The sequence below is a fragment of the Cyprinodon variegatus genome, unplaced genomic scaffold (assembly GCF_000732505.1).
Source record: "Cyprinodon variegatus isolate N-32 unplaced genomic scaffold, C_variegatus-1.0 Scaffold779, whole genome shotgun sequence".
Lineage (NCBI taxonomy): Eukaryota > Metazoa > Chordata > Actinopteri > Cyprinodontiformes > Cyprinodontidae > Cyprinodon > Cyprinodon variegatus.
In genome coordinates this window covers 310,124-331,978 of record NW_015151232.1, presented here as the reverse complement: position 1 = coordinate 331,978, position 21,855 = coordinate 310,124, and the positions used below count along the sequence as shown (strand labels likewise).

Genomic DNA, 21,855 nt, shown 5'->3' with positions numbered 1-21,855 from the left:
TAGGGAAATGTAGTTTATATAATTTGTTTTGCTTATAGGTACACAGTCTAGAGAGTAAAATTGACATTTATGAGTTAATTTCTAAAAATATATTTTACGTTTCTCTCTTCTTATCAGGGAGGGCGGTGCCCCAGCGCCCCCTATGGGCCGGCCGCCACTGGTCGGAAGTCTTGTTCCCCACTCTGACAGCCTGGGTTCTGTCAGTGAGGAAGTCCAGCAGCCAGTTTCAGAGGGGGGTCTTTATTCCTAAGGGGCCCAGTTTGCCTACCAGGTCCTGGGGGATGATCGTGTTGAATGCTGAGCTGAAGTCCAGGAACAGCATCCACATGTGGGAGTTCTTCTCCTCCAGGTGCTCCAGGCTCAGGTGGATAGCAGTGGAGACTGCATCCTCCGCACTGCGCTTGGACTGGTATGCAAACTGGAGCGGGTTGTGTGATGGGGGAGCGTGGAGATAATGTGGTCCTTAACAAATGTTTTCGAAGCACTTCATGATGGAGGATATGAGTGCGACGGGGCGGAAGTCGTTAAGGCACATGATGGTGGTTGTCTTTGGGACCGGAACGACAGTGGCAGACTTGAAGCACCATGGGACGATGGCCTGGTACAGGGACGTGTTGAAGATGACGGTGAGCACGTGGGTCAGGGTGAGCATTCTTTGATGAGCCCACCTGGAATGTTGTCGGGACCTGCAGCTTTTCGCGTGTTGACCTTCCACAGAACTTTCCGCACTGCTGATGTTTCCAGTCTGAGCGCCTGTTTGTCGGGGTGTGGTGTCGCTTTCCTCGCAGGGTTGGAGTTCAGCTACTCAACTCTTCCGAAGACGTTGTTGAGCTCATTGAGAAGGCCGGTGTCGTTCTGGCAGGATGAGAGTGTGGATCTGTAGTCTGTGACAGACTGGATACCCTGCCACAGTTTCCTAGTGTCGTTGGAGTCTTGGAAGAGACCCTGGATTTTCCAGCTGTAGGCTCGTTTGGCGTCTCTGATGGCCCGCTTCAGGTTAGCCCTTGTAGACATGAGAGCCGCAGCATCACCAGATTTGAATGCAGCGTTGCATTCTCTCAGCTTTGTTCGCATCTCTTTGGTCATCCAAGGTTTCTGGTTTGCCCGAGTGACTATTGTTTTTGTTGCTGTCTCGTTTTCCATGCACCAACTGATGTAGTTGGACACCGATGCCGCGTACTCCTCCACGTTGGTGCGCTGGTTGTCAGTTGCAGCCTCCTTGAAGATGCTCCATTCAGCGCACTCAAAACAGTCCTGCAGTGCAGACATCTCTCTCTCAGGCCATACCCGCACCTTCTTCCCTGCAGGTTTTTCTCTGATGAGTCAGGGCTGGTATGCAAGAATTAGCATGACAGAGAGATGGTCTGAGGAGCCCCGGTGGGGGCGGGGGGCTGCTCTGTATGCCTTCTTTATGTTGGTGCAAACAAGGTCCAGTGTGTTCGCCCCTCTTGTAGCAAAGTCCACGTGTTGGTAAAAGTTAGGAAGCACGGTCTTCATGTTGGCCTGGTTGAAGTCGCCAGCAACAATAAAAACACCTTCCGGCTTTGTGGCTTGCATGTCCGTGATTTACTTCTAAAAAACTTATTAAAAACAATTCATCTGGATTACAATGACAGGAACAAGAACCACTGGGTATGGAGAAACAGGTTAGTGGCTGAGATCAGTTGAACGATTTCTAGAACATTTGGAGAAAAAGCCACTAAGCTTCTCAGGACTGAGGAGGAGGTGAGACGGACTGGCTCTCTTCCCAGCGATGGCCACTGACAGAATGGTTAAACAGATCTGAGAATGAGGCTTGGATCGACAGTCAAAGGACGTGAGGTGAGAACTGTGGAGGCCATTTCAGGCAAACAGATTCCAAGGGCTGAGACTTGAGACAAGCAGTCGATGATCAGGAACAGGGTCGTAATGCGGAACAGCAGTAAGATAATTCAGTAAGACGGGGAAATCCAGCAAAATAACGAGATGTGATCAGGAAGGCAAGGAAAGAACACTTGATAATCTGCTCACACAAAGGCTTTTAAAAAGATCTGGCACTGACCAGATCACCGGCAGAGGTGATCGACAAAGCCAGGAGACAAGGTGAACTGAGATGCACTGATTGGAAGTGGGCGTGGTCAGTGGCGGTTCTAGACCAAATGTACCAGAGGGCCAGCATTTTTTTTAATGGGGGCACAGAAAAGCATGAAATAAAAAACAGGGCAAGGGATTCAAATATATCAAGAGAGCTGCATGAAGTGACATTTCTATTCAATTAGGTTTAATTATTAGTTCAGGTGAACTGTAAATTGCCTTTAGTTGACATGTTCATGGCGCTATATAAATAAACTGAATTGAATTATTAAAATTATATTTCTTATTAGATCATTAAACATTCATAAATTAAGAATTTTACATATTTTTGACTTGATTTAAGTTACAATTACAGTTTTCTCTGAAATCTGAATTAGAACTAAATAATGCATGATAATAAATAAATTCAGCCGTAAAGATTAGAGCAATTTGTTTTGAAAAAAACATTTAGCAGATGAAAACTGGGAGCCCACGCAACACCACTGAAGCTATCACTAATTAGTAAAACAGAGTTTGTAAAGAAAAAATTGAAATAGATCCAAAAGACCTATCAGCAACGATGTCTGTTCCAGCGAATATCATCATTAGAATTTCTTTGAGTATTATGTCTTCATTACAGGGGCCAGGACATGATCTACAGGGGCACTGATCTACCGTTGGCCCCTGTCTAGAACCGCCCATGGGTGCGGTTGGTCCAGGTAGAGAGAATAAGCTCTCGGTTTGGCACTAAGGAGCAGAGTTTATTCTGGATTAGTGGATCATAAGAATTTAAAGCTGTGGAGCAGACTTGATTCAGAGGACCTGAAAAGTCTGACAACTATGTATTTATACAATGTAATGTATCCTGGAGCTCAGCCATTCAGAGATTTCTAGACAAACAATAGTATCATAAAGTTTATATCTGAGATAAAGGGGGCCATTGGAAGGCACTTCAGAACCGGGCTGATGTTCTCTACTATCTGGTCATAGTGAGGATGCAGGCAGCATCATTCTGGATCAGCTGCTATCTTAACCACTTTCTAGGCAGAACTGTGAAGGAAACCACTGCTGGGATCAATTCTATTAAAGATGAACAAAGCATGAATTAGTTTTTCCAAGGTCCTGCTGAGACAGTTCTTTAGATGATAGAAGCCCATTTTGTTATGGTCTTTATGTGGCTAAGGGTTCAGATCCATCAACACACCCAGATTTAAGTCCTATCAGTACTTTCCTCTGTGTTTTCAGGTGCATCTCCATCTTCTTTGCAGAGTTCCAGGCTCACTTTGGGGCCACTTACTCCTCCACTGCTTGGATCCACAGCCTGGTGGACTGTACCACCATGCTTTTTGGTCTGTATCCATCTGGTCACATTGACACCATGAAGACATGTGCATCTGCTGAATGTTACTCTATATTCAGCTCCCGCTGGCAGTCTGTTGGGGAACCGCTACTCTTGCAGAGTGGCAGTGATGTTGGGTGGACTCCTGTCGTCCTGTGGACTCCTGCTCAGCTCCTTCGCCTCCAGCCTGGATCTGCTCTACTTGAGCATGGGAGTCCTCACAGGTCAAGTGTTACACAAATAAAGCTGCTCAAAGCCGGAAGTTGTTTCCAACTTTAGTGTTTAACTCCAAATCCTGCAAAACAACCAGTATCATCATGTGCATACCGTAAGTTAATTATTACATTAAAATCCTATCAAAATGGTTTTGGATGAATCTGGAGATGCTCAAGTAAAGACAGTAGAAATGCTTGTTCTCAATAGAGAACAGCTGATTATATTTGATGGTGTTTTGTAAATAAATGTTTTGAACATGTCTGTACTTCACAGGGCTGGGATTTGCTCTCTGTTACACTCCAGCTATCGCTCTGGTCGGGTGCTACTTCCAGCGCAGGAGGGCCCTGGCATACGGCATTGCCATGTCAGGCAGCGGTATCGGCACCTTTGTCTTGGCTCCTGTTGTGCAACTTCTCATCGACCTATACACATGGAGGGGGGCACTGCTTGTCCTTAGCGCCTTTGTAGCTAACCTGTGTGTCTGTGGAGCACTGCTGCGACCAATAACAGTGCAGAAGGGCGAAGAGGTGGAGACAGGTGATGAGAAGCATATTTATATGCTTATATTAAAGTCTTAGGGAAGTCCTATTCATATGTGAAATCATTCCGGCTTAAACATGTATATAAATGTACTCTTTATCAGACCATATTGTCCCAAAAGTTAGAAAATTTGTATTAAAAAGAAAAAAATAATGTCTTAACATTTTTTTTTCATTATCTTCTGCAGGCCAGTTAGTTATACGTCAGCCTGAACACCTACATTCAGCCAACGGTCATCTGTTAATCACATTTTTTTGGTCAAAGCATCTTGATTCATATGTCGCAGCTAAAATACGCAACGGTTGAAATAAGAAATCAGAATCATTTCCTTTCCCATTGAGTTCCGTCCCAGTGTTCATAGGGATGGACGTCTGTGTCTTCAGCAGGCGTAGAGCTAACAGAACTGGCAGCGTTGCGAGGCAAGGGCTCAAACGTACGGCTGTAAGCCTTCTACAACAAACCAAGCTTCTGCCGCCCTGGCGTCCTCTTCCACAACATCTTCATCCCCGCTTTTCTCCTCTAGATAAAAAATGGATGATGGAGGAGACTCATCCACGACCTCCGACACTAAACTCTCCTCCTCTTGCATGTTTCCTCTGTCCATAGCGTTCCTAGACAGTGTCGTTTCTAAAGGGCTGGTTATACTCCCCGCAGCAGTGTGTCAGTCAGCTTGACAGACATTTTTGATTTATGCTTAATATTGAAGCGTAGTCTGCGCTATACGCTGTGGGTCTAGATACGGCCGAGGCGGTAAGGAAGTGGGGGCAAGTTTGTCCGACAACGGAGGGACATGAAGGTGAAAAAGAGCAGGTGGAAAAAAGGGTCCCATCGTTCTCGCGCACCTCGCTCTTCTAGCTGGTCCAATTTCCAGATTTTTTTCCACAATTGCGGTCATAAAAACAAAACAAGCCTGCCTCCTGTCTGCGGCACTGTCTGCAGTCACCTACAATTTGGGAGAGGTGCAGCAGAGTGTCTGCGGCGGGGGCGGGGAAGTCTTTTTGTTCACTGCGACACCTACGCAGATGGCCTAGTTTCAAAGTATAAATCAACCTTTAGTCACCAATTTAGTGCTACTTAATCCCAATGAAATTTTCCATTGGGAACCTACTAGCACTAGGTTGCTAACCGATTAGCAAGATACTTCCGACAAACCGGCGACAACCAAACTTGCTTGAAGCCTTCCCCCACAAAAATCCCGCCCCCTTGATAAACGACCAATCACATTTACTTTATTCACTTGTGTAAAGTCGGGCACCACTCGGGAGAATTCAGAAATGCAACAGTTGGAACTTTAGAGCTAATAGGTCTTACTTACGGTCGTGGAATAGATATTAACAACAGAAGCATCTCTAGTAGCAGGCAGATCGCCAAAACAAGCAACCCTGTCCTACTATGAAGTGGAGCAGTGGTTCTTAATTCTGAATAACATGTTAGCCATCACTGATGACCCACCTGTGCTTTTGCTCTTTCTATCTTCTATCAGAGCAGCTAACCAAACAAAGGCAAACTTTTTTTTTTTCCGATCTGATGCAGGTGATGTCCGAGTGAAGGAAGGTGAAATAAATCTCTCCAAAGATGCTTTTCAGGCATCGGCCAAACAGCCATCCTTACTTGCTCTCAGAAACCCTCCCTCTGGGCGGAAGGGGAGGTGCAGCCTCAGTTCCTGCTTCCGGTTGGATTCAGAGTACAGCTTCCTGTTGCTGCCAGACTTCCTGGGTCTGGCTGCGTCCTTCCTGTTCCTGGCCAGTGGGTGCAGTCTGCCCTTCGTCTATCTCGTGCCGTATGCTCTGAGCGTTGGCGTCAGCCAGCAGAACGCCGCCTTCCTTATGTCCATCCTGGGAGCCATTGACATTGTGGGGAACATCACCTTTGGTTGGCTGACCGACACAAGGTACATGTAGACAGAGGAGGACTGGAGCCTTGATGGAAAGATGTGCTTCAAACACAATTAGCAGAATTTAGTGCAGAGTTTAAACCTTGGGAAAACTCTACAGACCAAATCTGCTTCCTGCTCATTTGTCTTTCTACAGGTGTCTAAAGCCGTACCGCCTCATCTGCTACATTGTTGCCGTGGCAATGGAGAGTCTCTGCTGCTTCTTGGTGTCGCTGCTTCGTACCTTTGCTCAACTTGTGCCATTCGCTGTGGTTTATGGTTACTTTGACGGCGCATACGTGGCACTTATACCTGTGGTGACATCAGACGTGGTGGGGGTTCCATACCTGTCTTCCGCACTGGGTGTGGTCTATCTCTTGCACGCCATCCCTTACCTGTTCAGTCCACCAATCGGAGGTAAATGCTGAAATTCCAAAATGTCAAAAGGTACATTTGTATTTGAAAAACACTTAGGGAATCAGTTAAGAGTCGTTGCGCTGTGAGAGCATGAACCCTGCACCTTTAAGGCTTCAGTCGGCGAGGTGAACACGCTGCAGCCCCGATTGCAGAGAGTAGTCGGAAGGCAACAAAGCTCCAAAGTTACAATACACAAATAGTTTGGCAAGAAGAGTTTTGGACAATTTAGAGCAAAGCTGAGAATGTAAGTAATTTTTAAAGTGCAAATTGTAGGACGCAATTATATACTTGTACTTAAAATGAGTGTTGCATCATCTTGAAAAATGATTTATTTTGGTTTGTGGTGAACAACAAGTTGGGGCAGCACCGAGTCTAACCACAAAGAAAATAATTGTCTGGATGAAACAAATTAGTTTAATGGGGTTTTTTTAAATACTAAAAGGACATAACGAAAATGAGCTTAAATGAAACAAAACTAATGAGTCTATTTTTAAAATTTAACGAATAGATGATAGAGATAATTACAAAAAATGTAAAGAATAGAAGTAAAAAGTATTTGTACTTTGTTATTTGATGACTGTTATATCATGACCTCGCTGGTTGCATCACAGCTGATTTCTGATTTTCCGCTCCAACAGGATGGCTGGTTGACGTCGCAGGAAATTACATCGCTACCTTCACCCTCAGTGGTGCCGCCCTGCTGGCCAGCGCGCTCATTGTGTCTTTAGTCACTGGGATTCGCTCCCGTCGGCTCTCGTCCAGCAAGCACAAGCCCCTCCCACTAGTTTTGTCCAACCAATCAGACTGTTGCTCAGATATATGTGCAGCCAAGCCAGAGGCTCATAATAATGGTATAAGTGATCAACTGGATTTAGATACTGTAAGCCCAGCAGGACAACTGTGAATTTATTTAGAGTTTTACATTAAAACAATGCCAAACCTCCTGTCTGGACAAATAAATGAGTCTGAATAGAGTCAAATGACTCATCAAAAGTCTGCAGAGAACCTTGATGAGAGCTCACCTCAACGGCAGTCCAGTGAGGTTAGTAACCTCACAGAAAGCATGAATGTTTCTGGAACAAATCGGCCAGGAAACGGATTCACTTCCTTTAGTAATGCCGATTCAAATGACACTAAAACTTGTGAAATTAAAATTGTTTTTGTTTATACAGACTAGTGATGCATTAATGATTCATCATAACAGGTTTTCACACATTGGCAAACTGTACTGATACTTTTGTCACTGAATACTGACACCTGCTGGACATTTAAAATCACTACAGGCTGAGCTGATCAGATTACCTAAATCAGAGGTCATGGATTAGTGGACTGTAGTCTGGATTCAAACCCATCTGAGGGCTAATCCGGACCCAACCTGATGTAAAACATTAATAAATTACTGCATGTTGTCCGATGGCAGTGTCTAACTTCACTTGCACCGCTTCTCCTGTTAATACGGTAAAGCCCTCCAGAGTGTCCGGCTCCAGGCTGCACGTGATCCAAATGAGCTGCTGTCAGTCTGGGTTGCTGCTGCTGCTACTTTTAGACACAGCAGGCAAACCTGTGGCAAGCCGGGCGATGGGAAAGAAGGAGAAGATGATGAGACAAAGAGAGCAGAGAAAGTGTGGACTGCTGGATGAACTGTGGTGAACTGGTGAAAGAAAAGTGAAATGGTGCTCAAAGATGACCCTGAACATTTAGAGGATGTTTGGCTCAACCTGCTGCTGTGAAGCAGGATTCTCCACCTGCTGCTGTGAAGCAGGATTCTCCACCATGAACAGAATCAAAAATAAATCTGGATCCAGGCTCAAAATGAGCTCCTTGTGCTTTAGAATGGCTTAGTCTCCATTTAAACCCAGGTTTAAAGCCTTGCAGGGCAGCATAAAGCCCACTGCCAACATTAAGACAGAAAAAAGAAAGAAAAATAACAAACGCTCAGTTCTGGTGTTTGAGAAAATATGGGAATCAAGAAACTGCCTATATACCAAACTGAACGATTGTTGCGCTCTACTTAACAAAACACGACCACCCCCCCCATCAGGAATCGTAAGGTCGGGAGAAAATCAAACATGTTTGAAATTCAGCTGTTGTAAGGTGGTCGTGTGGGCAAACAAGGATTCCTCTTCTTCCTTTAAACCCAGCAGCATGGCGGGGGTGCAATGAGTGAAATGGAGTTCTTTCTGTAAAACTGACAGACTGTAGTAGCCACGTTTGCTCAGCCATGTCTTTGTCCAAATACGTCGTCAACTTTTCTTTTTAGGGCTTTCAGCACAAAATTGCCCAAAATACCAAGGCAGCGCGTTTCACTCTAGTGAGCTTCATATTCCTCTTCTACTGGTTTGGCTTCAGGATAAACGAGTCCGAGTAGCACCATCTCACTGTGGAGCTGAGTCCCACCTGGTTTTTAGACGTCCAGTGTGAGCAGGTAGATCGCATCAGAGCGTCGGGTCGCACAGTGTGAGAACAAACATGGTGAGCTGGGAACTTTTAAACCCTGCAGCTTCATCGTAGTTTGAGCTGTAGCTGCGTGCAACGACTGAAAACATCTGTATACCCAGCCTCAGAAAACCCTTAAAAGTAAATAAATATACCATCCAAGGAGACCGCATGCATTAACAGCTCAGTTATCTAGTTTAATCTGTTTTTTCTTACAGAAAATATGAACCAAGCAGCAGTACGGCTTCCCTTTACATAAAGAAACAGGTGCAATCTCTAGAATGTGATGTTTGAGTAGAAATTTGTTTATTTTCATTCTGAACCCCTCAATCAACCTTTATTTGTATCGTCTGTATTTGCGGGGAACATTAGAGCCCCCATCAGAACCATGATAAAGAGCAGGCAGAGGTTCCTATGGATATAAAGTGGATCTTCAGGTGACTAAAATCAGAACATCCCTCTGATAACGGTTCTTCCTCCTGCCGTTTCTCCTTTACTCTGAATCACCTCTTGCATTTGATGCAGCCGTTTTCAGTAAAAAAAAAAAAGTCTCCTATAATGGAGCTTTTGATTAAGTCACAAACATAAAAAACAAAGAACTTAAACCCTTTATCTTCTCACATCCTCCATCAATAACCCAATGACACATTTGAAGTCCAAGGCTCTGCAAGCCGGCGGTCACTTCCTGCTGCTGTTGGAGCGCAGCTGCCTTTTGATGATCAGGTGGTCGCTTTCTTTCTCCTCCTTCTCGTTGCCCAGCATCTGCCAGAAGACAAACTGATGTTAGAACATGGGTTAAAGCAATAAATCATCAAATCTGTGTCCACAATTACCAAAAATACAGCGTATTCTGGGCATTCTCTTTTCTTTAGTTAAATCCCTAAAGCTCTCCCACCTTTAAAGCGGTCCGTCTTCACTGTCCATTATGTGGCCACGTCGTTGTCAAAAGTTATCAGCCAAAGCATTATTCTCCAGATTTCTTTATAAATCAAACAGCCTACTGGACATAGCTGCTAAACCTGTATGTTTTTGCACAATTTACTGGAGCTCAAACAGAAAAAGGCACAAAAAACGTTGCCTGCTATCCGTGGGGTAGGTCTGCCAGCGGTTCCCAAAGTTTCTACTCTACAGGTAAAGTTAGGCTGTTTGGTAGAAATCATTTCACATCACTGCCAGTAAAACTTATCTACCTCTATATTGTAACTTTCCAGGAAAGATAAGTTTATATTATTTTGTCATTTGCATCGTTAGCAGTTAAATGGTGGCCAAAGATCTTTATTTACCTCACAAACGTCTAAATTACCACTGCAGAACACACAGATACAAGCATGTCATGATTTTTTAATGTACCAGTCGTCTTATTTGTGGGAAAAGTTTTAATATTCACAAATAAGGGTGAGATGATACGAACACGGAGCAACCATCTTTAGGCGGGGATAGACTGTGCGGTTATTTCAATCGTTGCACGCAGCTACAGCTGACTGCAGGGTTTAAAGTTCACAGCCCACCAGTGTTGATTTCATCAAACCAGGACGATGATGAAAATATTTCATCAACGGCCCTTTTTCCCGTGACGATGACGAGACGATGAAGCGCAAAATTGTTTCCAGAAAATAAAAAATGATTTTCGTAAACGAGACTAAGACCAGATGAAATTTACGAGCCATGGAGGAATGGACATTAAGAAATATTATTGTTTATAATTATTTTGTAATTTGTTATTGTTAATAAAAGTGTTTCTTGAGCTTCATAGAAGATTATGTGTTGTTGCTCTGTTTGTCCCTACATGGCGCCGGTCCCACAGGGCCTCGCGCCGCTCAGTCAGTACTAGCAGAGGGCTTATACTCTTAGCTCAACTTCACAGTCATTGCGTTGGGCTCGGATAGCGGTGTGCGGTTTGTTGGAGGAGCTGGACGAAAACAACGCCTGGATGTATGGAGCCATTTCATTTACAAGGAGAAGAAGAACACCGGAGGAAGGACGACACCAAAGAGTCTGCGGCTTTAAAATGGCAAAATGGAAGAACACAGCGAATCTAAATAGACGTCTGAGGAGCCAACATGCTGCCATAGCATGGAAGGTAAGGAACGGGTGGGCCTGTGGTAGTGGGAACGTGTGTGTGTGTGTGTGTGCCTTCCTGTGCCTGTATCTGTCTGTCTGTCCTAAGGGAAAGATGCTCTACTGATACACTGGATATTAAAGGAATAGTACACCCAAAACATGATTAGCCTTCATTTTCTACTCACCCCCATGCTGAACAACACTCTGGAGTACTTTTTTGATATCTCAAATGCATCTGGAGATCTGGGAGGCTTCTTTCTGTCTGCTGACATTCAAATAATGGAGGTCTATGGCGCCCGAGACAGAAAGGTCCATAAAAGTCCACAAAAACGTGTCAATATTCCTCCATACTGCTCGTCCAATGTATTCCAAGTGTCCTGAGTGGGTAGCATCCATAATTTACTCGAAACGAAGTCATTTAGAATGTTTTTAGAGCCTAAACAGTAGTGTATAGGATTTCCTAAAAGCGCGTTCACGAGTCTACGGAAACCGCGGCAGACCAAACCAGATGAAAGTGCGCATTCAGCTCGGCAAAGAACTCATGCTCTTCCTCAACACTGAAGTCCTCAGACATTTTTCTTTCGTTGTTTCTTTCTTTGCACAGGTAAACAGCACATTTCTTCTTCTACGCTTGCATTATTGGCAGAGCAGACGCTGAATGCGCACTTTCGTCTGGTTTGGTCTGCCACGGTTTCCGTAGCGTCGTGAACGCGCTTTCAGGAAATCCTATACACTACTGTTTATGCTCTAAAAACATTCTAAATGACTTCGTTTCGAGTAAATTCTGGATGCTACCCACTCAGGACACTTGGAATACATTGGACGAGCAGTATGGAGGAATATTGACACGTTTTTTGTGGACTTTTATGGACCTTTCTGTCTCGGGCGCCATAGACCTCCATTATTTGAATGTCAGCAGACAGCAAGAAGCCTCCCAGATCTCCAGATGCATTTGAGATATCAAAAAAGTACTCCAGAGTGTTGTTCAGCATGGGGGTGAGTAGAAAATGAAGGCTAATCATGTTTTGGGTGTACTATTCCTTTAATCGTTTACATTTCTTCCTCCCAACTAGATTCCTGACACAGTGACACCACAGCCAGATCAGAGGTACAGGAAGGAAGAGAATCCTCTGTTTGAGGGTGAAGACTTTCTGGATATGATGAAACAAGCCGACAAAAGGTTCAATGTGTGCGGTGTGATATATGTTAAAAAGAGAATCAGTGTGTGGAGAAGTTCTATTATTTACAGTGTTGACAAAAATTACTCAAATTTGACTGATTGGGAGATGGTCGTTAGAGGCTGATCGCCCCTCGTCACCCCCTGTACACTACAGCACGCACCATCAGGCTGAAGCCAACCCGATATTTTTACCAGCTATCATTACATGTAAAGATAAAACAGCAAGTGCTGCATATGTTCAACAGAGCATATGGATCATTTAGTTATTCTGGTATCCATGTTGTTTGAGGTTGTTGATGGTTTTTTTTGTTTTTTGGGGGGGGTTGTCCATGTCTTCCACTGTGACGGCCTCAACTACAGATATGGTGTTGCGCCACACAACAAAATGGCTCCACAGCGCCATCTATCAGAGCGGTGGTGCAGAGGTAGCCATTTTTCCCTCTTTGTTTTTAAAAAAAATCAATACTAAGAACTGAACTGAAGAACTGAAATTTCTGTTTAAAAAATAAATCTCGTCTTAGAATCTGTTTTTCTTTGTTATCTTCTGCAGGCCAGTTAGTTATACGTCAGCCTGAACACCTAAATTCAGCCAATCATAAATCAACGGTCATCTGTCAATCAAATTTTTTTGGTCCTAGCCTCTTGATTCATATGTCGCAGCTAATATATGCAACGACTGAAATAAGAATCTTTGCAAAGTAGTGGCGACCGGTACAGGTGTTTAGTTGGAGAGCGAATTGTTCGCCGTTTCTCAATTCACTAGAACGTGAGTACGGACTTGTGTCCTCGCCAAGTCTGTTCTTGAGAAAAACCCAGGAAAGTCTCGACTTGGGGAGAACGGGAGCACGCAGCATAAACATGGGTCAATTGGAACAGAAGCGTACTGATGACATCACCACACTTTTTGCCTCCTGTTATTAATAGTCAGTGGATAATAATAAACTGACTTTTTTCATTTAGTGGGGGAATAATAATAAACAGTCAGATAAACACAAATTTAAATTAACATTTTGCCAAATAAAACAAAAAACCTCCATCAGAGCCAGCAGTACGTCACACACGGCTATGCAGAGAGACGGCTGCTGCAGACGGGCTAACGTTACCTTCGGAGCTCCGCTGGTCCTCTCAACTTCAGAACATTTTTTTTTAAATTACCCATTAAATCGGTAAATGGGCCATATAATATAGTGATGCTTAAAAGTATAACATTCTCACCTTAAATGATCTTAAAGTACTTTTATTGAACAAAAGACTCACCGTCTGCGGAGACTCCAGCAGAGGAGACGAGGCGTCCAGCTTGAACAGTTTTTTTCGTCCTCGCCGGGGTCGGTTTGCGGAGGCCTCCTTAGGGGGGGCAGGATCAGCTGCAAGAACAAGAAAACTCACTTTCATCAGGTTTTATCCAACTGGTGTCTCCAGTTCCTTAGATGATGCTACAACAGGAAGCAACCTTTGCTGCTGAAGACAGACTGAGGGTTCTGGATCAGCTCCTGGATGGTCTGCAGCACGCCGTCCTCCTGCGCCACAGAAGAAGTAAATGAAAGGCTGCAGCAGACCGCCGGTCAGAGCGCTACCTGTTAGCTGAGGGTCCTCACCAGGTTGTCGCTGCACGCTCTGCTTCGGTTCCTCTTGCTCTCGCTCAGAAACAAACCCTGCAAAACAAACACAGCAACAACGGCTAAGACATGAGTGGAGCTTCCACCCTGCTGCTACTGAAACCCAAACGGACCTCCACCTCGCCGTTCTTCCTCTTCCTGCCCACCGTCCTAGAGAGCTTCTTCCTCACAGCAGAGTTCGACCTCAGAGGAGAAGCACAGACGTCCTGCAGACAGAGGGAGAGATGTTTAGATCAGGAGGAGGTTACCGGTCCGCTGATGATTTCTCCATCTGTTCCTCCGACCTGAGACTCTCCAAGAGGATGAAGGTCCTCCTCCTTCCTCTTCCCCTGTAGCCTTCCTCCTCTCTGATTCTCCTTGTCCTCCTCCTCCGCCCTCCTGTGCATCTTCTCCTTCAGACACTGAAGCTCTTAGATGGGAGAAGGAAATAGGTAATAAAACTTGGAATATAGATTTTTGAAAAATTCTATAGTTCGAGTAAAGATGACATTTAATAACCGAATAAAAAAAAAAATCTCATATTTAGGGTGCTAAAAATGCAGCTGATGAAAATGAGACTGTCCGACTGGAATGCTGGGAAAACATTCGCGCTCACAGAGCAGAGACGAAGGTTGTTGGAATATGGCGTTACTGTCAGGGTGGGTGCTGTCAGGCCAGCATACCCTCAGTAACACCCATTACATAGAGCGTCCTCTGTCTCTGCTCTCCTTACAGCCAATCTAGCCGTTTTATTTCCCCGATTTAGTCCGATTTTTGTGCATAAAACAAAAAAAGTCCTTTACCAGGTCCACCAAACGCATTAGCTTTTATAAAAAATATACTGCATGTTTCCCACAGGATTTTAGGAGACTGTGGTGGGAGAGTCTCTGACCCTCGGGGGTTTTGCACATTTTTAAGCGTGGTTTATTCCACTTAAAGGGGAAAGCCGTTTTTTTTTTTACATTGGGCCCTTTGATTTTAAGTTATTCCATCATGTTCTACTCACCCGTATGAGTTTTGTGTCATTTGGAGCCGTTCCGAAGATATTCCGTTAGGTTATATCCAAGTAACGTCTTCCTATGGGCAACGACTTGAAGGCACAAACTAAACTGTTCATAATTTATTCTTTATGGTACGCCAGCATTCATAACATGTAGGCCAATCACTGTCCCCCAGACATCCGCCGTTATATTTTTTAAAAACAAAGAAGCGCGTGTATGACATCATCCGCGTGCGCTGGCTGCCATTCATTCATCCTGTCCGCTGAACTGCTAGTTTTCCTCACATGCCTGGAAGATGTCTAGTGCTGCTACCACAGATGATCTCACTCTCCAAATAGAATTGAACGATTCAGATTAGCTAGAATGAATAGAAGGGGTCTCGGCTGCCTGTCACTATTCCAGTCCGCATGCCGCCACAGTATCTTTCATTAATGGGAAACACTGATGTCTGTTCAATGAGGATCTTATTAAAGAATGATTGGCATTTTTTCCTCAGAGAATATTTATAGGGACAGGATTCTACACTCAGGATGAGATTCATTTGTACAGCAGCTTGATGACCGGGGTCTAACTCATGTTTGCGTAGCACCTTTTTAATACTTTAATCCTTGTACGTAGAAAGTTCAGCGTACGCCAGCATTTTAGGAAAATCTGGGATGTTAAATCATCAAGGTGTGACAGGGCCCTGATAAATAAACCTGAGAGCATGTCAGAGTGACATACTCCATCTATTAACGATGGATCTACATCTCTGTACATAATTGATCTTTTTTTATTGTTCAGTAAGCTAACAGGTTCCTGTTTTCAGTCAGAAATGTAATAATTTTTTAAGAAAACATGTTTTTGTTGATTCAGTCAGTTTTTAAATACAGGTGGAACAATGAATTATTAAACCATAATGCTGTGCTATTTTTTTCCAACTCAGCAATTTGTAAAAAAAATATTTAACCCTTCATGTTATGGAAACATTCTGTTTGGAGAAAAGAAAAAATTGCAGTTTATTAATGAACTGTTGATTGATTAAAAAGTAATTCATTAATCAATAACTTCTCTTGTGGGTGATAAATATGCTGCTGTTTCACCCTCCTCTCCTATGGAAGTCCAAAGCGGTCGTACTCAACTTTTTTTTTCTTCCTTTGCCTGCTCGAGATAACAAGATAATTATCTCTTTATCAGGAGAAAACAGTTATTTATTTCTTTAGATAACGAGATGATAAACCTGTCTGAGTAATGAATGAGGCTGGTCAACAGCCCTGGATTCCCAGTCCATCCATGCCTGTGGGGCCCATAGTTGTGCAGTCGTGGTACCACACTGTTTTTTAATGAAAATCTTTAATCTGGATCATTTTGAGGGTTAATGCATCTTATAGCTGTTCCAGGCGTAACACCGGGACTGTTCAGGAAACACCTGCAGGCATAAGGCTAATCGCTTATGAATGAAGTGGAAGTAAATCATTAAACCAACGTCGTCTTGTTTCCTAAAAGTTAAAGAGGATTATTTACAGAATTACACACAGGCTGCCATGACTTATAAATCATCTCCTGCTGTTGTGGTGTTGAAGTTTTAACACACAACAATCATCTCGTTTTGACGAGAAAACAGCTTTGTTATCTTTAGATTAGGGCTGCAACTAACGATTATTTTAAAAATCGATGAATCGGACGATTATTTTTTCGATGAATCGATGAATCGGACAAAAAATTTTTTTTATATTAACCTCTTTATTCCAAAATAAACATTTTAGACAGAACAAACAAGCACGCAAGTACAGGTTTCTCATTAGCTGTACTGGTGCAATATGAAAAACAAATGTTTGTGTTAAAACTACGCAAACTTACATGAGAAATGTAGCTGTACATCCACAAAATATAGGCTACTTTGTTTCATAAAGCGCAAAAAAAGACATTTTTGTTTTTTAAAGCCCCTAAGGGGTTCAAACAATAGGCCCCCCCATTTCAACAAATGAGTTTTTTTAGACTAGAAGAGTTCTGCCTTTTAAGACAGGAAAGTATAGCAGTTAAAGTTGCTACTTGAGAAAATACTGAACCATAGAGATAAAAATAGCCCTGTGATTCAAATTATAAATTGTATTTGGAATAAAAATGAGAGAACTAGGGGTGCTAAAAAACACATCCTCCAAAGACTCCAATTTACATGGGAATGTGGCAGATAATTAATTGACATATTACTGATCTTGCTGGATTTTATTCTGCTTTACTTCCATAAATTGCAGGATCTTCTTTACTTTATCTTTGCCAGAAGATTTAAACTTTAAAAGCCTTGCCCTCATAATTTGCAAATTAATTTATTTATAAAGAAAATATAAACGCTGCTTAAGCTAATTCAAATGAAATTAAAAGTAAAATAAGTAGCCAACCTTATCCCTGTCTGTAACCTACTAACACGGTAAGGAAAGCATCAGATGAGCTACCTGAGAAACTAACGTAACGTTTCCCCACTTTAAAACCAAACAAACATGGTGGTTCCGTGCCATGTTAATTTGTTTTGAAAAAAGTTGCATGTTATCACTTTTTTCGCTTTACAAAGCGCAGGCTATTTTAATTATTGTGATCAGTTTGCGCCGTCAATCCCGGTGCATGCGCGCTTCATTTGCAGTCTGGACGCTGAGGCTCTGACTGCAGCGCTGAGAGGGACTCCTGCGGGAAAACGCGGTTGGGGTGGGGGAGGCGCCCCACGGCAGAGTAGGAATGATACATGCTTTCACTAAGAGTCTCCAAAAGCCGCCAGTGACACCGAAAAAAGTCGCCAGATTTGTCGCTAGTCGCTTTTTTGAAAAATAGTCGCTGGAGGGGTCTGAAAAGTCGCTGAGTTGGCAACACTGCACCTGCGGCGCTGACTCGCTCCGCCATATTTTTTTTTCTTCCTCTTTCAGTCAAGAGGCAGTGATGACGGCGCGGCGGATGACGCATTAATCGCGCGACACAACTAATCGATGATGAAATTCGTTGCCAACGCTTTTAAAAGTCGATTTTTATCGATTTTATCGATTCGTTGTTGCAGCCCTACTTTAGATAATGAGAAAATTAACTAATTTTCTCTGAAAAAGTATCGGAGGGACACAACCGCTCTGGGCTTCCGTACCTCTCCTCCACAAACAGGGCTTGATGAGGATGAAGCGGTACCTACAGCAGCCTGGGTTACCTTGTCTCAGAGTCTCTGTGTGCTGCCGGCTGTCCTCCAGGAGCTGCTCCTTCTCCGCCGTGACTCGCTGCAGGCCTGAACCACACAACATTTATCAGCCAATCAGGAAGCTCGTACCAGTCAGGTAGAGTCAGAGCTTTTTGTTTTTAAGGTTCTGATCCTTCATCGTTTTCTGCTGTGGAGTCATCTTGGTTCCATTATTGCTTCAGGAAAGATTTTATTTTCTTTTTTTTATGTAAATAAATAAAATAAAAAAATCTAATCTAGAAATAAACTTGATTTTTTTTCCAATAATTTTTTGCCTCCCACATTCTAGATTCTTATCATTCATTCTTTTTTTTTTTTTTACAGATAAAAAAAAAATTGGAACTCTGGACCAATCAAAACGTTGTTGCTAACGTCCAGCAGAACATAGAAATGAGGGGAATGAAATCTGGAAAATGCCATCTGAAAAGAATGAAATTAATTTTTTTGAAAACATAGAATCTGTAATGACTTTTTAAAAAATAAAATTAAAAGAAATAAAGAAAAACGTGAAAAAGGGTTGGGGGTTAACCCTCCGAATTCCCTGTGAAGTTTCTAAATCAGTGCCCCTCTCCTCCATTGCTGGATCTCCTCTGGCTCACCTGCCACCTCCTCCTCCAGCTGCCGCCTCCTCTCCTCCTCCTCTCTCCTCACAGCCTCCAGCCTCTGCAGCAGGGCCCGGTTCTCAGATTCTAGCTCTGCTCTCAGGTTCTGCAGCTCCTGGCTGAGTTCTGCACAGCTGCCGTTACTGGAAGAGCAGAAGGAGCAGACGGTCACTCAGGGGTCAGGCGGTCCTCTGGGTGTTGGTGGGTGTCTTTGTTCGCCACCTGTGGGCCAGCTGCTCCTCCAGATGCTTCTTCTCCCTCTGAAGTTCCTCCATCTGAGCGGAGCTCTGCTGCGCCGCTTCGCGCTCCTGCCTCAGCTCAGCTATGGTGGCCTGGAGAACGCCGATGCTGCTTTTCTGCTTCTCTTGCTGCGAAATCAAACAATCAGAGAAATCAGAATATTTTCAACAGAAGCATCGATCCATTGAAAAACAAACAGAACCAACACTGACATCTGGCCTCAGACGCTCCACTTCCTCCGTCAGACTCCTGATGGAGCTGTTCCGCTCCTCCAATTGGTTCTCCAGGCTGTGGAGGCGGGACTTAGCAGTGTCCAGCTCCTCTGATAGGCTGGTAGACGCGTCAGTCTTCTGTTTAAGTTGCACCTGCAGAGCGGTCACCTGAGGATTCAACTTCAAATAATCAGGGGCTGCAAGAGAACTCAAAAACCTACAGAAGAAGAAGAGTAGGAGGAGGAAGGAGGAGTGGAAAAACAAAACAAAGAAAGAGAGACTTAGAAAAGAATGGAGGAAAAGAAAGAAGAGGAGGATCACCTCAGCCTGCAGCTGGAAGATGCCGTTCACCAGAGCTTTGTTCTCCTTCTGCAGCCTGGCCGTCTCCTTCTGCTCCGCCTCCAAAGACGAAAGCACGGAGTCACAGTTTAGACACTGTTCCACATCTGGAGGAAGAGGAGGAGAAAGATGCAGGATGACAAACGGAGCCATAAAGGAAGGAAACATCAGCAGCATTGATCTTCCTGGTCCTAGTGAGACCTTTCAGGAGGATCTCTGTGGTCGTAGGAGCTGATGAGCTTAAGCATTAAATGACTTTTTTCCATTAACTGTACTTTCTGCTAACAGATGAAAACACAGCTGTTCATGATGATGGCTGCTCCTATTGGTCAGAAACGACCACGGCAGGACAGAACCAGAATCGGAGAAAAAGGCCTCGCTGTTCTTCTTGCAGATGGTTCATGGCATCCAGGGGGATGTGGGAAGTAGCGGCCTAGTGGTTAGAGGTCCTTTAAAAGCAGAAGTCTGCTCATATTCAGAATTCAAACCTCCAAAAGTTCTTTAAATATTACATTATGATCAGTGTTTTTAATTCAGATTAATTTTCATGTGAATGTGCTTTACTGGAGGCATCCATGTTTGTCAAAGAACACTACTGCCACCTACTGGTTTGTGACGTCATGGTGCGGTATCGGCTGTTGATCAAGTCCCAGTGCTGTATCTGGTGTTTGTCACAACGCGCTATTATCCAAGTCATCTAGAAAACATTCTTCTTCCAAATGTTGGCTACATATTACGGGTTTACGTGTAAAGCAGCGGCTTCTTAACCTGACAACAGCCAGATGCATGTCTCGCTCCGCCTAGCTCCACTCACATACATCTGGGAACCCGCCATAGGAATTGCCTTTACTGAAGGCTGGGCCTTATCAAAACTCCTTGCATATGATTGGATAAGCCACTTGTCTGTCATCTTTATTGACGTGCTATTTCAACCACTCACACCGAAGCTAACCCGTGACGCTGTGAGAGCTACGCAGGAAAAAAACAAAACAGAACAGCCGACATCTTGGATATAGCAACAGTGGAATCAGCGCAATGTCGGAAAAATGATCAATGTCGTTTGTGCCATGAAAATGTGCGGATAAAAGGCAACATTGTGCACAGCACACTTATTTAAAAAAAAGAAGCCAACCAAAAAAGTATAGACGAACGACTTACAGAACTCGCTTCTCCACTACGTCACATGCAGGACACACCCGCCCTGCGTCCTGATTGGCCAGACCATAAATGTGGTTGTGGAAATTACTTTCAATGAGCGGTGTCCCAGATGTATGTGAGTGGAGCTAGGCGGAGCGAGACATGCATCTGGCTGTTGTCAGGTTAGCTGCTTGTGCTGCTCAAGGAGTGTCCGGTGTGAACGTAGCATGAGTTTTTCTGATTAAACAGCCACTAGCTTGGTAATTTTTCAAAATAACTCAGCTGAAACTGATACAGAAACAGTTCATAACAGCCTATTGGTTCAGAAATATCTTTCTTTGTCACACCCTCTGGCTTGAAGGTGTCAATGATGGCCTTCTGGACAGCAGTCAGGTCGGCAGTCTGACCCATGATTGGGGTTTTGAGTGATGAACCAGGCTGGGAGTTTTAAAGGCCTCAGGAATCTTTTACAGGTGTTTAGAGTTAATTTGTTGATTCAGATGATCAGGTGCAGAGCTCCTTTAGAGACCTTTTTCATGATATGCTAATTTTGTGAGATAGGAATTTTGGGTTTTCATGAGCTGTATGCCAAAACAATCCGTATTAAGACAATAAAAGACCTTAAAATATTTCAGTTAGTGAGCAATGAATCTAAAATATATGAATGTTCAAGTTTTATCATTACATTATGGAAAATAATGAACTTTATCACAATATGCTAATATCTTGAGAAGGACCTGTAAATATGGATTTTTAAGACATGCTGAAGCTTTTAAACAGATTTAATAAAATTTGTTCAGAAGGTATCAGGAATGTTTTGTAGTAGAGTAGAACCGATTGGTTAATGCGAGTTTATGTTACACCAGTTAAATTAAACAGGTATAATTTTAATATACCAGACAAATGCACAAAATGCTCTGGCGAAAAGGGTACACTGTTTCATTGATTCTGGGAATGCAGGGCAATTAGGATTTTTTGGAGAGAAGTAAAGCAAACTATAGAACAACTTGTTTCAAAAGAAATTCCTCTGGATCCAGGATTTTTTATTCTGGGTTTATATCCCAAAAATACTAAATATACCAAATGTGAACAGTTATTGATCGATATATGTCTGTTACAATCTAAACGTCTAATTGCACTTTTCTGGAAGAAATCGGCAGCACCAACTATCAGGCACTGGGTCAGACAAATGTTGACAACTTTACCCCTGGAACGTATAACATATCTCCTAAAAGGAAAAGGTGACGTATTTGAAAATATATGGCGACCCTTTATGACTTTTGTGGAAGGTATGGACTTATCTGAAGACGACGAGGAATATTAAGTAACACCAGCTTGGAAATCTGGTTGATATCGGAGCCTTTGTAACCAGTTTGTGTCTTTTGCTGAAAAAAGTGTAAGAGTATTCAAATGCAGATGTGTATC

General features: G+C 43.4%; 2 protein-coding genes across 2 annotated transcripts in view; one reads left to right on the top strand and one right to left on the bottom strand.

Moving 5' to 3' along the window:
• The first annotated feature begins 1,908 nt into the window (after positions 1–1,908).
• Positions 1,909–7,905, top strand: slc16a12 (solute carrier family 16 member 12). Its single transcript, XM_015396173.1, has 7 exons — positions 1,909–1,934; positions 3,187–3,401; positions 3,472–3,615; positions 3,881–4,144; positions 5,681–6,038; positions 6,178–6,437; positions 7,076–7,905. The coding sequence occupies exons 1-7, from the start codon at positions 1,909–1,911 to the stop codon at positions 7,339–7,341; spliced, it is 1,533 nt and encodes a 510-aa protein (XP_015251659.1). The 3' UTR covers positions 7,342–7,905.
• Positions 7,906–8,913: 1,008 nt separating this feature from the next.
• LOC107098465 (kinesin-like protein KIF20A) overlaps positions 8,914–21,855 on the bottom strand; it is a 30,330-nt gene continuing 17,388 nt past the window's right edge. The window contains exons 22-32 of the mRNA XM_015396178.1: positions 19,276–19,400; positions 18,955–19,122; positions 18,725–18,870; positions 18,500–18,645; positions 17,874–17,948; positions 14,015–14,139; positions 13,844–13,936; positions 13,710–13,766; positions 13,565–13,631; positions 13,372–13,478; positions 8,914–9,635 (exon numbers count right to left, since the gene is read on the bottom strand). Of these exons, the coding sequence (XP_015251664.1) occupies positions 9,552–9,635; positions 13,372–13,478; positions 13,565–13,631; positions 13,710–13,766; positions 13,844–13,936; positions 14,015–14,139; positions 17,874–17,948; positions 18,500–18,645; positions 18,725–18,870; positions 18,955–19,122; positions 19,276–19,400 (1,193 nt within the window). The 3' untranslated portion in view covers positions 8,914–9,551. The remainder of the gene's footprint in view (positions 9,636–13,371; positions 13,479–13,564; positions 13,632–13,709; positions 13,767–13,843; positions 13,937–14,014; positions 14,140–17,873; positions 17,949–18,499; positions 18,646–18,724; positions 18,871–18,954; positions 19,123–19,275; positions 19,401–21,855) is intronic.